This window comes from Rhinolophus sinicus, chromosome 4 (genome assembly GCF_057876585.1).
Source record: "Rhinolophus sinicus isolate RSI-liver-muscle chromosome 4, RSI-T2T, whole genome shotgun sequence".
In the NCBI taxonomy this organism is placed as follows: Eukaryota; Metazoa; Chordata; class Mammalia; order Chiroptera; family Rhinolophidae; genus Rhinolophus; species Rhinolophus sinicus.
Window position 1 is genome coordinate 96,839,609 of NC_142504.1, and position 15,365 is coordinate 96,854,973.

Consider the following 15,365-nt stretch of genomic DNA (forward strand, 5'->3'; position numbering starts at 1 on the left):
ATTTCTAAAATTTGTAACGAAACGCAAAAGATCTGTAACAGCCAAAATAATTGTGAAAAAGAACAAAGTCAGACACCATATGTCCAGTATTGACATAAATATAGACATATCAATGGAAAAGAATAGAGTCTAGAAATAAACCCATACATATATGTGTAATTTGAGAACACTTTAAATGAATATGGCAGAACAAATTGATAATAGTAAAGAAAATTCTGAAATGCATGGCCTAAGAGATATTAACATGTAACAGAAATCCAATAATTAAAATAGGTTTATACTGGCCCACTAATACTTTGATCAATGGAGCAAATAGCAGTTCAGAAATTAACACTACTGTATGTAAGAATGTATTAAATGATGGAGGCAGTATCTTAAACTCATGGGAGAGATTATTCAATCAATGTTGGTGAGACTATTGACTAACAATCAGGGTGGTAGGGTGGAGTGACCCTACCATAATGGGATCACCTACTCCCAACCTAAAGTTGCTTCCCATCCCAAATTTTCCTCACATAGTTCCATTCTTTACCTTCAGAGCACTTAACACGCACCGAATTTTACCACGTATAATGCACACCCACATTTTTGGCACAAATTTTCAAGGAAATAAATCTTTCGTTTTAATTTTTTAATTCAAATTTTTATTGGTTTACATTTACGTGCTTTTTTTAATATTATAAAAGAATTTTGGCATTTATTTTTTAACATATTATGGTACAAGAAATTTTATGTACCGGTAACAAATTTACAATATTTACACACCGTAGAAGGCCAAGAACACTTTATCGTTACAAGTTCGTAGTAAGTTCAACAAAATTGATTATGGTATTCCAAGGCATTATTTTGTACATGGATATTGTCATTGATTTCTAGAGTTACACTTTTAACTCATCAGCTTCAATGAAAGAATTTAAAACACTTATACACAGAATTAGTACTAACCACGTATAATGTGTATCCTTATTTTCCCCTCACTAATGTGGGCAAAAAAGTGTGCATTATACACGGCAAAATACAGTAATATGCAATTCTTCACTGTCTCCAAACACTAGAAGTGCTCTGATAACCATTTTAGACCCAGTATCTGACAAATAGCAGGTATTTAATAAATACTGTGTTGAATAAATTCATGAAGGAATTCATGATAGAATGAAGAACTACATGACTGAAAGGAAAAAAAAACACTGACATCTTAAAAGTACTTGACAAAAAAAACAAGTGAATGTTCATATAAAATCTCTGGGACTTTCTAAACACATTAAAGACAGAAATTCAAAATGAAAAGACAGACTTGATGAAATAAAAATTCCAAGTTTCTGAATGAGAAAAATAACACAAAAAAACACAATTAGAAGGCAAACTGGGAAAATATATTTGGCACATGTGGACAGAGAAATTAATGTCCTCAAATTATAATGACCACTTATAAATTAGAAAGAAAAATATGAACAACCACATTAAAAAAATGGAGGAAAAGAAAGAAACATTAAGAGGCAATTCATAAGCTACTATAACAATCAACGTATGGATGAAGAAATGTCTGATAATTCTTATAATAAAAAAATAGAAATAAAACTAGTAAGATATCTTTTCAACAAGGGAATTTGTAAAGACATTTAAAAACTAAAATTTAATAACGTATGATAAGATTGATAAGAAGACTGAGAAGTAGTAGGCTTTTAATACTCTCCTGGCAGGAGAGTAAAATGACTTCCTAGGAAAGAGTAAAATAGTCTACTCCTTCTGGGAAGCATCTTAATAATAGTAAAAGCCTTAAAATCATACATTTTCTTTGATTCAGCACTGCAATTTCTAAGAACATAAGGAAAAATCAATAGACATACACACAAAAAAGTTTCAAAAATGTTCACATTACAAGGCAACTTAAAATAGAAAAAGTAGAAGCAAACAATATAGGCAATAACAGAAAAAAATGTTGAAATGATTAGTAGTAAACCCATAAAATGGATCAACTATTTAGGAAACACACCCTAAAATATTAATGGGCAAAGGGGCATGACATATGCAACTTATTCTCAAGTGGCTCAAAAGAATTCTGAAAATAGTAATAATCATCTCTTTCTCTTTACACACACACACCAAAAATGTATATACACATGTATTAAGAGGGAATGTGATAAAACAAATAGTATGACAGAATGTTAGCAATTGACACACCTAGGTCAAAGTTATATGAAAGGTTCTTTGTGCTACTATTGCAACTTCTCTATAAGTTTGAAATTATTTCAAAATAAGTTAAAAAATTTTTTAAAAACCAGTAAAGTGGAAGTTTATAAAGAGAAAAGCAAAAAGTGCCATTTGCTTTTCATTGCCTCATTCCTTTCTACAGTAACACTCTTTTAAAACTTAAAAAAGAAATGTTGTACAAGTATCTTTAAAGATCTAGGGTATTTTTCACTCTACATTGAATGAAAAATTGTATGTACAGACAAGTCATTATGTAAAGTATGACTTCAATCTTTTTAATACATCAATAACAAAATCATCACCATAGGATGAAATGCTGATAATTTTATTTTAATCTTTTCATTAACTGTATTTTCTAAACTTACAGTGGTGCATGGATGATATATGTAATTTTTAAAAAGTGTTTTTCAAAAAAAGGGCACCTCACTTTTATTGATAGTTCATATCATTTTCCTTAATCCTGACACACGCAACATGACACAAGAGGTAATGCTTTAGAGTGTGGACTTGAGTCAGAAAAACCTGGATGCGAATTCCAGTTTTGAATTTACCAGCTGTGTAACAGAATTCTACCGACCCTATTACTTGCTCTGTGTTTTTGCATAGACCCTAGTTTCTTTCAAGAAGTTCTACCATTTCCCCCCAAAATAAGACCTCCCCCGAAAATAAGCCCCAGTTAAGATTGTCAGCCAGAAGGACGCATTTAGTCCAGTATGACGATGTTCCAGAAGAAGATGACATGACTGTATTTGAATAAATGTAGATTGCTGTACATAAAAAAATAAGACATCTCCTGAAAATACATCCTAATGCATCTTTCGGAGCAAAAATTAATATAAGACCCGGTCTTATTTTCGGGGAAACACAGTAGATAAGCAAAATGACATCACTAAGTGGACTTTCCCCTCTTGCCAATAGGCTACAAAATATGATCTTGGGAAGCAGAGAGAAAAAGAAACTACTCACCTTCTTGCCCCCAACACAAATCACAAAGATAAAAAGGCCACTAACCACAATTTAAAAATAAGATTGAGTATAATTAAGTATAAAGCAAAAATCACATAAACACCTGAACTCTATGCTAGAGCAGAATTTATGTGAGGCTGTGTGAATGGAGACCAGCTAACATTTATATGGGGATGTACTTACCCATCTAAAATTAAACTTTCGTAGGCAGCTTTTTTGTCACACACAGGACATATCCAGGTGGGCTTCTTCTCATTCATTTGCAGATAAAGGGCAGCATCAAAACACTGTAGATGTGTACAAGTCACTGCACGGCATGGGATTGTCAGCCTCATTTTCCCTAACTACAGGACAGGGAAGAAAACATGGGGAACTGTATCAGAAAGGAGAACAAAGCCTCAAAGGGAACAGTCAGTTGTAAAAGTCTGAAAAAGTCAAACAAGGAAGATCAAAATGAAAAAGAAATTCAAACCAGAATTTCCATCAAGATCGCTGAATATTTTATTAGTATTCATTGATTGCCCTATGATTTTTAAAAGACCATTTCACTTTCTGAAAATAGGTAACATAAATTCACAGGTAGAAAAAGATCCATATATAATGAAAACATGTCTCTTTCTCTCCTGCTCCCGTGTTTATTAGAATCACTGTTACTTGTCTCTTGCATGTCCTTTCCTGGATGTTCTACATATAATCAAGTGTGTGTTTTAAAAAACATTTTTCCACAAATGGTGGCATACAATATGCATAATTTTGAACCTCCCATCACATAACATAACTTGGTGACTGTCTCGCATGTATCAATACATAAAAAGCTACCAGGATATGAAGGTACCATAATTGACAGGACACATCAGAACATATGCCTGAAGGTTTGCACACAGCTTATGACCAGAGAAGGTCCTGGGTCCAAACACATGGTCTCTAGGGCCTCTGCCACCACCTCAGGGCGTTAATGTCCTCCCCTGCTGGGACTGCAGACCTTCTCTCTGGGTTTGAAAACCACAGGTTCCCAATTTGTAAGCAATCCCAATTTCAGGTAATTCTATTCACTTTCAATAAAGGTAAATTAGTTTTAAGTTAATGATAATAATAGAAAAAAGGCTTCAGAAAGATATATGCAAACACCACTTTCCAGGATGATAGAGAGGTGGACTTATAATCAGGATATTTATATTATAGTCCAACGTGGCAATATGGAATACATATTGTTAAGAGAACTGGAATGTCCGAACACAATTTTTATCCTTGTTCTACTACAAGTTACTACCGCATGGTTGGAACTAGCCAACCTTTCAGTCTCAGTGTCCTCATCAGCAAAATGGGAACGAGTCTCATACAGATTGCCAAGACAGTTAAATAAGGAACACATAATAGGAACTGAACAAATTATTCCCTTCTCTCTCGGACACAATTCTATCTCCATTTAAAACTCTGTACATGTCTCACAATGGTGGCTGGTCACCAAATGCCTCCGAAACTACATTATAAATTCCAGATTCCATATAAAGTTCCTCTCAGGTGAAAGGATCCCCTCCAATAAAGCCTTTATCCACTTTTGACCTTTCCCATCATTTGATACTCCAATAGCACAATTACATGCGGTAAGTATAGTCTTCCGCTTTTTCATGTGAGTTGGTTTTCTCTCTCAAACTACACTATCTTTCTGAAAACTTTTTATCAAGTCTTCAGTATTTGTCCCCACAATTAGCTCAGTGCCAAGCACACAGAAGAATCTTAGAATGGCTGACTGATTCTGCACCACAGTCTCTATGTAAGGAGATATAAAATGAAAATTATTGTGCAATTTAGAAGTACATTACAAACAAATTAAGACATCTCACACATTCTAACTCATTAACGCAGAACCATCAATTAGCATTTATCAGGTCCTAGTAATTTTATTGCTGTTTTTCAATACTGCTTATATTCTGATAAAAGGAGCCAACTCACTATATATGTTTATTATTAGCTGTGGATTACCTATAGCATTAACTATGACAGATTATTCTGAACCTAAAGCTCTCTTCCCTCTTTGCTACAATATCCTTTTAGGTCTCTTCTTGCTTAGTCATTGCCTGAAGAATGTGTGCGTTCTTTTGAATTAAAATGCTTAAGCATGAAGATTCCTGGATAGGAAAACAACAAAAGTTTACAATTCTGTCATAATATATCATTCATTATCACACGTACTTTCATAGGAAAACTAGTAATTCATAAAAATTAAAACACCCAGAATGTTTTGTTGCTTTACTTACAGGGCACATCAAGGATACCCGAAGGCTCGTTGTAGCGATTTCACTATCAGGATCTGCAGTAAGTTTTTCTTTAACTTTAAAAAGAAGGAAAAATAACAATAAATTTTTAAAAAATTAATTGTGACATAGGAACAAAGTTAAAGAAATACATATCTTATTTAAAGTTTCCCAAACACTTTGAATAGGTCAAGAAACTACAAAAACAAAACAAAAAAACAAAATGTTAAGTACTAACGTATTGAAAACACAAGCATATTTCAGTATTAGGTTAAAGAATTATAAACTTGTAAACCTAGATCACATATTTAATTGAATTTTTAAAGGTAAAACTGCAGATAAGGAAGCGTTTCAAAACAGAAAGTTGTTTAAGACTTAAGAACAAAACAATTAGGAAAGACACTTGGAAAGCAGCAATACTCTGAGCTTCAATGCTACCCTAATACATTTGTAAACAGAAAAGGTAAAATATTCTTATACTTCCTTTGACAACTGAAAATGACTAAAAATGTGGTAATGTGCCTTTGAGTTTATTCACCAGGTAATGTACACAAGTTACTGTATATGCAAGCTAATAAATACATGCATTGCCTCCAGATGCCCTAATTCTCAACACCATTATAGGGAGAATGGAACTGGAACTGGAGACCGTGGAACTGGAGTGGGGTAAGAAAACTTAGGAAACAGCTTTCTTGGCTTTCAGCTCTAGGCAGGAAGATCCATACTGTGCTGTTTGAGGAGAGGAGAAATGGTTTGAGTTATAAGAAACAAAATACCATTTCAAAAGCCGTACTTGGCTCCCATTTCAACCTATAGATCCTTTTCTCCTTTCTGGTTCATTCAGTGGGTTGGAAGTAATTGGGGGGGAAATATTCCCTTTCCCAGAAAAATGTCTTTTTCAATTAAATTCAATTATTGAACTGAATTATTTACAGTTCGGGCTACTTTTTTTCTCTACCTATTATTCTATATTATGAAAGCAAAGTACAAAATAAAACATCTAGAAGGCAAATATACTGGTGGTGGTTATCAACATCTCTTCAGCAAAAGGAGCTTTTTATTATTTAGAATTTATAAAAATGTACATTCTATTAAACACTGGAGGTTTTGAAAACTTGCATTCGTATTCTCAAGTCAATGTATGTATCAAAACAACCATCAACCTGATGTTTACCTAAATAAGTTTCCATGAAAAGGCCCAAAATCAGACTAGTTGGGTTAAAACTAATCCTCTTGGGAGTGATTTCTAAAAGGAGGGTTTTTTAAATTTAGAGTATTTTTTAACTCAAAATTCATTTTATGTTTCTAGTAATTGTTCCCAAATTATTCCTGTATTGATGTATATGTGAGGTTTTTTTTTTCCATTAAAGTATCTCATATGCTCAAGTCTTACAAACATTACTTACTTAGTGCTCTGGAATGATCAGGGTTTCTAATACCTTTCATTTTTAATCTCTGTAATAACATGGCTGATGTGAGCTGTCGTACAAGATATACAGACATGGAGTAATTCTACAAAGAAAGACAATCTGTATTAAAGATGAGAGATAATAGTCTCCTTATTTACACATAATACTTGTTTAAGAACCTCTGATTTCTAAAAATAACATTCAAAATAACTTCCACAGGAAGATCGATGAGTGCTAAGGGAACAAAATCAGCTCAGCTCCATCAGGGAAGATACAAGCTCAATCATATTGAAGGTATTTCTCAATCACTTATCACTTTAACACATCCATGTGAAAGATAACTTAGATCAGTTTTTCAAATTGTTTTTCTAATTTAGCAAAACTGGTACCTTAGGGACCACCATGGTATGAATGAGATGTACCCTCCCATGCCTCCTTCTAACTAGAACTGTTCTGTTTTTATGTAATGGGCTCTCACAATATTTTCATTGAAAACTGAGTTCCACTGCAGAAACAAACACCAGTGGTCTGAATTAACCTTCACATCCAGAGTTCCAAAGTTCCAGTTCTGGCAGAAGAACCCACTTGCTACATGGTCTTGAACAAATCATTCAAATGAACCCCAAATCAGCTTTCATCTGAGGAAAAATTTGACAAATAACTCCTGTTCCCAACTGGGCATTTTACTAGGGAAGTGGCAGCCACTGGAGTATCTAAGACACATGAAGAAATGATAAAAATTAAAAAGATAAGGCTAGAAAATAACAGCGGCCAGTCCCATACCTGTTAGATCTGGCACAAAGGAACCTTCATTAGCTATTTACAGAGCTATAAAGGGATGAAATATAATTTTACCTAAATGCTAAAAATCTATCTTACCATTTTTACTACATATATTCAATCAATTCTACAATAAACAAAATACTTTCAGTAGTTGCCAAACCAAATGTTTTAAATATTTTTAATGTCCTGCAATAGTCCTTTTAAATATTTGAATACCTAATATATGTGCAAATTTTAAGTCAATTAATCATTTTAATTACAAGGAAAGGATATTCCCATTATGTGGCACAAAAACAAACCAACCAGGTCTTCACTGGCTATGATCATTTATTCAAAAATCTGAACATTTCCAATGGTATTGTAACAGTTATATATAAGATGTCAGAGGGGTAGTAGCCTGGGGGTGGAGGGTTATCATTTTGTGAGGGGTGTAAATGTCTAACTATTATGTTGCTTTGTACACCTGAAACTAATTAAAAAATCTGAACATTTCAAAAAGATATACTCTTCTGTTCAAATTCCTCTTACTAAGCTTTAAAGCATTAATACTTGCTCATTTAATAATGTTTCTTACATTTGTATACAACACTCATTCTCAAGATTTTACTAATTCTTTATAAGTAGGACTCAAGGAATTATACAACTTTGCCAAAACCAAACAATAGCCAATTTGGGACTAAGCCAAGATTTTCTGAATACTTATCCAATACTCTACCACTGCACTGTTCACGCAAATGAAAAATATTAGAAATCGGCACCCTATGATAATATTGATGTTTCAGTAAAAATACAGAAAAAAGAGAACAATCATTGAAGAGACAGTAACATTTTTACAGTCCAAAAATTAATACAAAAACACTCTTCTTTCTGTCCAGCTCTGCAATTACCTTGGTAATAAAACCAAAAAAATTCCTGCTACAAATATATGACTCAACTTCTTCATCCATAAAATAGAAATATTATCCTTTTTTTCTATGAAACAGCAACTTTAAAGTTTATGTTCAGAAATTAAATAATATCTTTTGCCATTCTATTATTTCAGTTATATGAACAAGTAGTTCTAAAATGGAAATCCTTTGTTGTATTAATCAGTATCTCATAACTGAAATAATGCATTTTGAGATAAAGAATCAGCAGAAAGCCAGGTGCATCAACCTAAAGGTATAGAGAAAATAACACAATTCTATGTAAATATTTTCATGAGATGCACACATATTATCTGAAGTATCAGCTATTTATGTAAAAGCTGGAACAGATTATTTCTCATCACAACATGAGTAAACTATTTTCCCCAAAGCTTAATAAAGCTTCTTCGTTCCTCTTCATAAATACATAACATAACCCAAAGTTTCAAGTTTCTTACCATACTATTTAAAGACAATTGTGATTAAACCACTACCTTAAGAAATATTATAATTATACTTATTCCCTTTCCAGGAAAATAAAGAGAGGATACTCAGGAAACTTTAAATTTTATAACCTTAAGGATCTCCACCTCCACCCCTAAACTGGAAATTACTGGTTTTTTAGAGATTACAATCAGAAAACGAAAACAAGCTGGAGCAGTAGACTAAGAAAAAAAACAAAATGAATCAACTCCTAGAGGAATTACATTCATGTTACCCAGAGGAGAGAATCTTTACCTTTCCAATTTCTGATGCCCAAGAAATGGAAATCTGGTTTGGCACAGCTGAAGATAACCTAACTAAAGATGTAATATTCAAAGGGCGTCCAGGGCGCTTCTGTTCAATCCCATTTTTAGGTGGTGGTGCGTAGCCCTATAACCATAAGAAAGAAAACCAATTTAAATTATCTATAGGCAATCAAACATTTTCTCTAAGACAGATACGGGATCCTGCTTAGTTTCAGTTACACTCATTATTTTTATTTTATCCTGGAAATCACACAGTCCTCACCTTCAGGTTACCAATCCAGAAAAGGAAAATGACCTTTTAAAACAGTTATAAAGGAGTTCACAAATTCAGAAAGAAAACAACAAACTCCACATCCCACCCTTAAAATGAAAGATGCTGCCACTTTGCCACTTCAGTGCTGCCTCCCTCTCCTTTCTATAGGCGATGGAGTCGCACCCCTGTGTACTCCTTCACCTCAGGAGCTCCCGCTCAACGCGCACTGACATATGGGGCAGGAAAGAGGGAAAACAAGGTTTGGGGATTAAAAGGAGAACAAGTTAATGAGTTTCAAAGGAATTAGTACAATCTTGTGTGTGATAAAAATGCTCTCCACTGCTTTTTCCCGAGTAGAACAGAGATTATAACTTTTAACATCGGGTCAAGTTAACAAATAATCAATATTTCAACTGGCAGTATATTAGCTTGATGGCTATAATATTGCTATTTGTGCTTTATTCTACTTTTTCTAGTTATTAAGTATTTAATGTACCCATTTTTAAATAGCAAATGCACTCATTTTTGATTCACAGTACATCCAAATCTCAACTACCACTTTTCAGTTTGTGATTTTCAAAACCAAAATATTTTTAGAATATTAAAATTTCTAAGCTGCAAAAACATCTACGTATTGAAGTAGATGCCATATTTTACTGAATAAGATGCAATTGATGTAATTTAACCATGTACCATTACCATCAAGAAGGAAAAAACACTAATGATACAATCTAGTGTATCATTACTTGTTGCTGCGTATATAGCACAGAAATAATACTCGTACGCGAAATGAATTGGCTAGCATATTCCTTTTGGATATACATAAGAATCTTTTGAATTGCTTTTTACTCAGTCATCAATGCATATATTTTCCACATGATATTCTCCTATATGCCACCAAGAGCTCTGGAGATGAAAGTATTCTATCTATTAATTTTATTTCAGCATAAAACTATTAATATATTCGACTCCACTAACATTTCTCAGATTTCCTTCAAGTCACTGACACCCTTAAATTAACTGCATCCGTTAATGCTGATATATTCTGGATCTCATGAGAATATACTGATCAAAGGTTTTTGGATACAGCCAGGATTCCTGTACCTTCCTCAAAATGTTCTTAAAATCATTTGTTGAATGAAAAACCAAGGGCGTGCAGCTCATCGGTCCTGCCGTGGGAATAACGTCTAGGTTGTACACATGCAGGCGACAACAATACATTACAGCTGCCACCTGGTCATTAGTGATTTAAGACACCTCTGGATTTTAGGGATGTTAAAAATAAGCACCTTAAAAAAAAAAAAAGAAATACCATGTTGGTGGTACTACATAGCAGAGCTAAGGAACACATCCTGTCTGTCACAACTCAGGGAACACCCTTCACCGCCTCACAGGAGGCCTAGCTACTAAGTTATTTATGAAGTGGGAATTCACATGGTAATTTGTAATCTACAACTTGCAACAAGACTTTGAAAATCATTTTTAAAAAGTTTGAACAGGGGAAGAGAAGATAAAAAAAAGAACTTCCATTATACTCTGGAAAAGGGAGGTGTGTCTGTGTGCAGAAGAGTATGCCCATCTAAACTTGCTCAAGTGAAATAAAACAATTTATAAGTGCTCTTATAAATAAGATTCTAGGAACTGGTTCAATGAGCAACAGGTATATGGAATATCAACACCACTATCTGGGTAATTTTGAATGGAACCTTTGTTTTGCATAGTTTTTGGCCTGGAAGAGAATTCTGTCTTCTGGTACGTCAACCAAATAAAAACAATGGCAGAACGTCTGCCAAGATGGTAATAATAACTCATGAACTGGCTGAACAGTGAACTTTGGAGATTAGAATTTAAGACACCAAGCAACCCTATTTTAAGTTACTTTGACAGAGAAAGACAGCAATTAGGGGTGAGGGAGAATAACAGACGGTAAGAATGAGGTGTTAGCAAATTCAAAGTCAAGTGCAGTACCAGTCTTAATCACCTCAAGTATTTTAAATCTATACTTTTCCACACTTACTAGTTTGGTTTCATTGGTAATTCTGAGTTATCTGTTAACTTGTATTCTCCCTCTCACCATCAGCAACACCTCCACTCAACCAACAATTCCCTGTCTATTAAGAACAGAATATAGCTGGAATATTGTAAAATACAAATGTTTAGCCTTCATATATTTCTAACAATTTTCTAAATCTAAAGCAAAAATAAAATGAAGTTCATTTGACAGGGAACCTCTGGAGCAAATCTAAAGGCTTTCTAAATAAAGGCTGCTGGAGAGCCAGTGATGGATTTTGTTTCAGTCTCAATCTAACATTTCAATAGAAGATCTACCCAAAGAACATTTTCTGTTACATGCTATGACAACGTCCTACCTTACTTGTAATTGTGACAAAGGCTGACAGTGTTGTACCTTTAACATTTCCCCCAGAATTTTCTAATTACCACTATTACTTTAATACCATCAACACAAATGTATTTTTTTTAATTTTATATTATAGAAATTTTCAAATACATACAAAAGTAGGGAGAACAGTAAGTACCCACCAACCAGCTTCAATGATTATCAACATGTTGCTAGCTATGCTCTGTCTGCCTCTGGCCTCCCTGCCAGCCCACCCCAAAATACACACACCATATTTATATACATGTTTGGTTTTGCCCCCGAGTATTTAAATGAGAATTCCAGACATGCCATTTGACCCAGATACTTTTACACACTTCTTTAATAAGACCTTAAAAAAAATAGTATCACAACCTTACAAAATTAACCATAATTTTAAAAAATTATCTAACATAGTTTATATTCAAATTTCTCAACTGCCTCAAAGATGTCTTTTATCTTTTTTTATTATTGAAATTTCAAACACATACAAAAAGAGATAAAAGTATAATAAACCCCCACACCTCTATCATCCAATTCAATAATTTATTTACTCATAATCAGTCTTTACCACTCTACCCCACCCCCTGGTGAATAAAAGCAACTTACAGGCAAAGGAAACAGCTTTCCATTTACTTTTATACACAGACTATTGGGATAGTTATCTTCTTGAGGGCAACTTGTCTCTGCCAGGCAAAGTCTGCATTAAAGAAAAAGAAAAAGAAATTATTCTGAAATAATGTATTCAAACACACTTATGTATTTTCAAATTCATGCTATATGCACATAGTCAGCAAGTATGTTATTAAAGTTAAAATTTCAAACTCGCCTCAGCTGAACTTGGACTGTATAATCTCTCCTACCACCTGGCAAAAAATCCCTGTTGAAAAAAGAAAGAAATTGGGTTATGAAAGCACAACAAGAATCACAGGAGCATTCTCACCAGAAAAAAAAGTTAGTATTTTTTATTCTTATTCCTTAAGAGATGAACACTAGCCTACCAATAAGCCAGAGATGATAACCCTCATTTATTTAACATTTAATCACGTCTTTATGGTAATGTTAGGGTATTTTCACTTCACAGAACTTTCACAATGCAATATTTATTTCAATAGGCAACCAATTTGGTTAACATGAAAAGGAGTACCCTAGGTTCTAAAAGAGTTTAATAAACTAATTTGTTTGCTTATAGTGGTTCTTAACTTTGGCTGAGCACTCTAATCACTTGCTAATTTTTTTTTTAATATAAAGGCCCAGTCACCAGATATTCTTATTGATCTGGAGTACAGCCTGAGCATTAGTTTTTTACAGATACACAGATGATTCTAATACAGAACTACAATAAAGAACTGGTACCAATATCTCTACACCATGGCAACTTCTTAATTATGTATCCAACTAAGGACACAGAACCTCTTTGAATTTCCAGATGGGAACCTAATAGAGTCCCATATAAAATATCTCTGGCAGTGAACCTTCCAAATCCTTACCACTCAAAATAGAATCCACAATGACGCAGCATGTTACTGCTTGGAACTTGTTTAAAATGCAGAATCTCAGGCCCAGACCTACAGAATTAGAATCTTCATTGTAACAAGATCCCTAAATGACATGTATGACCAGTTTAAGAAGTATTGTCCGTAGCCACTATCATAAATCTTGGACTTTCTCAGAGAGAATAACATTCGAGATAATTCCTTTCTGGAGGGTACACTTAGCCCTCCTCTTGCTCTACTGAGGCCAGTCTTCTCACTGTTTCCAATTCTCTGTGTTCATTGGAAGGCAGTCAAGCACGGTAGGGACCACCCTGAGGTCTACAGTCCCAAGCTGTATGACCTTGGGAAAATGATTTCCCCTTTCTGGGCCACAGTTTCTACATGTTAAAGATGGCACCTTACTGCATCTACCCTATGGAGTTCTTGTGATGACTAAATGTGTTAAGAACACACTGAAAGTGCCTGAATACAAGAAGTGCTCAATGTGTGTGAGCAGCTGGCTACTAACATTGTTAACTCCGTCCTCACTGTTTCCCTCGCAAGTGGGATCCTCCACCCTTCTCGAGTGTCTATTCAAAACATCCCAATCTCCTAGACGGCACCCGACCTTTTATGAGTAACCCATATCATTTCACTCATTCAAGAAACATTTCACAATTTGGGGGCTAGCGCTTCAAAGGTAAATAAGACAATATTTGCTCTTAAAAATTGTATATGCTAGTAGGTAACAGATATATACAACTAAAATAAAATGTAGTAAGTGCTGTAAGTGCTATAGTACATTATGAAAAATAAATGCTATAGAAAAAACGGGAAATTTAATTCTGTCTCCAAAGTTCAAGGCAGTTATCACAATTGGTCCGATGAAATTAGAAAATGGCTTGTACAGTAGTTCTGCGTATTTCTACTTAAGAGACACACTTCCACCAGTACCAGTGGCTTCACGAGTGCAGTGATTCTCAACAAAAGGGTGAGGATCAACCAGAGCTACATAACAGAATCCTGACTAGGCTGGGGAACATAATTTAAGAAAAGGAGAAATGACTAAAGATGGATCTAGAAAGGTAGATGGAAGCATGTTATAAAGGGTTTGAAATAGCTCGCTAAAGATTTAGACTTTATTCCAGTAGGGGAAAGTACCAAACTGGGAAAGGCAATGTGCTAAATATCTTCACAAACATTATGAGTAACGACTAAGCATCTTCTGACACTCATTTTCTGCCCGTTTCACTGTCCTGGGAACTTTCACAAGTTGCTCTCATTCATCAGGTGTAAAGTAGGCATCTACTATATACCAGGCACTGTGACAGGCTTTGAGAATATAAAAATGAGTAGGAGACGTCGCTTTCATTAAGAAGTTTGAAATGCAAGTGGTCAAATAAATGAAACAACGCTTTAATAGAATATATGTACACAGTACAATGAGAGACAAAGGATGTGCTTGGGGAAATCGGGAAAGGTATCACAGAAAAGGTTAAGACCTGAACTGGCCCTTAAAACAGAGTAGCGAGGAAGAGGATATGCAAACAGCTGTGAGAGCCCAGCTGGAGTACAGGCTGCCGGTGAAGAGTCACAGGACATGAGGTGATAAAAACAGATGAGTAAGAGCAAAATGTTGAAGAGAACGGCCAGGCAAGAGTGTGTGGACTTCATGAGGTATCACTACAGGGTTTCTAAGCACAGGAGAGAAAAAACTGAATTAGCTTTAGAAACACCACAGGGTCAGCCACCAGTCAGGAGAACACAACTGTACAAGCAAAAGATGAAGGCTCAAAGTTACTTAAACATGAGTACCACTGAATGACACTGAGGTATAAAAACTGATAGGACTCGGTGGCTGACTCGAGGCCGGAAGGTAGAAGGGAAGGGAAGCATCTAGGAGCACCAGGGTTTGGAATGGTGCAAGTGGACAGATGGTGACACCACTCACAGGTAAGAGGTAAATCGAGCAAGGCATTCAA

General features: G+C 34.6%; 1 protein-coding gene across 8 annotated transcripts in view; it reads right to left on the reverse strand.

Annotated features, from left to right (window-relative positions):
- The window catches only part of PIAS2 (protein inhibitor of activated STAT 2), a 77,264-nt gene that overhangs the window by 21,773 nt on the left and 40,126 nt on the right, over positions 1–15,365 (reverse strand). For 7 of the 8 annotated variants that reach the window (XM_019739671.3, XM_074340022.2, XM_019739673.3 and 4 more), the window contains 6 exons: positions 12,738–12,788; positions 12,518–12,608; positions 9,268–9,402; positions 6,839–6,944; positions 5,436–5,509; positions 3,361–3,521 (listed from right to left, as the gene is read on the reverse strand). In XM_019739671.3, the coding sequence (XP_019595230.1) occupies positions 3,361–3,521; positions 5,436–5,509; positions 6,839–6,944; positions 9,268–9,402; positions 12,518–12,608; positions 12,738–12,788 (618 nt within the window). The remainder of the gene's footprint in view (positions 1–3,360; positions 3,522–5,435; positions 5,510–6,838; positions 6,945–9,267; positions 9,403–12,517; positions 12,609–12,737; positions 12,789–15,365) is intronic. The other variant, XM_074340023.2, reaches the window with a different exon arrangement.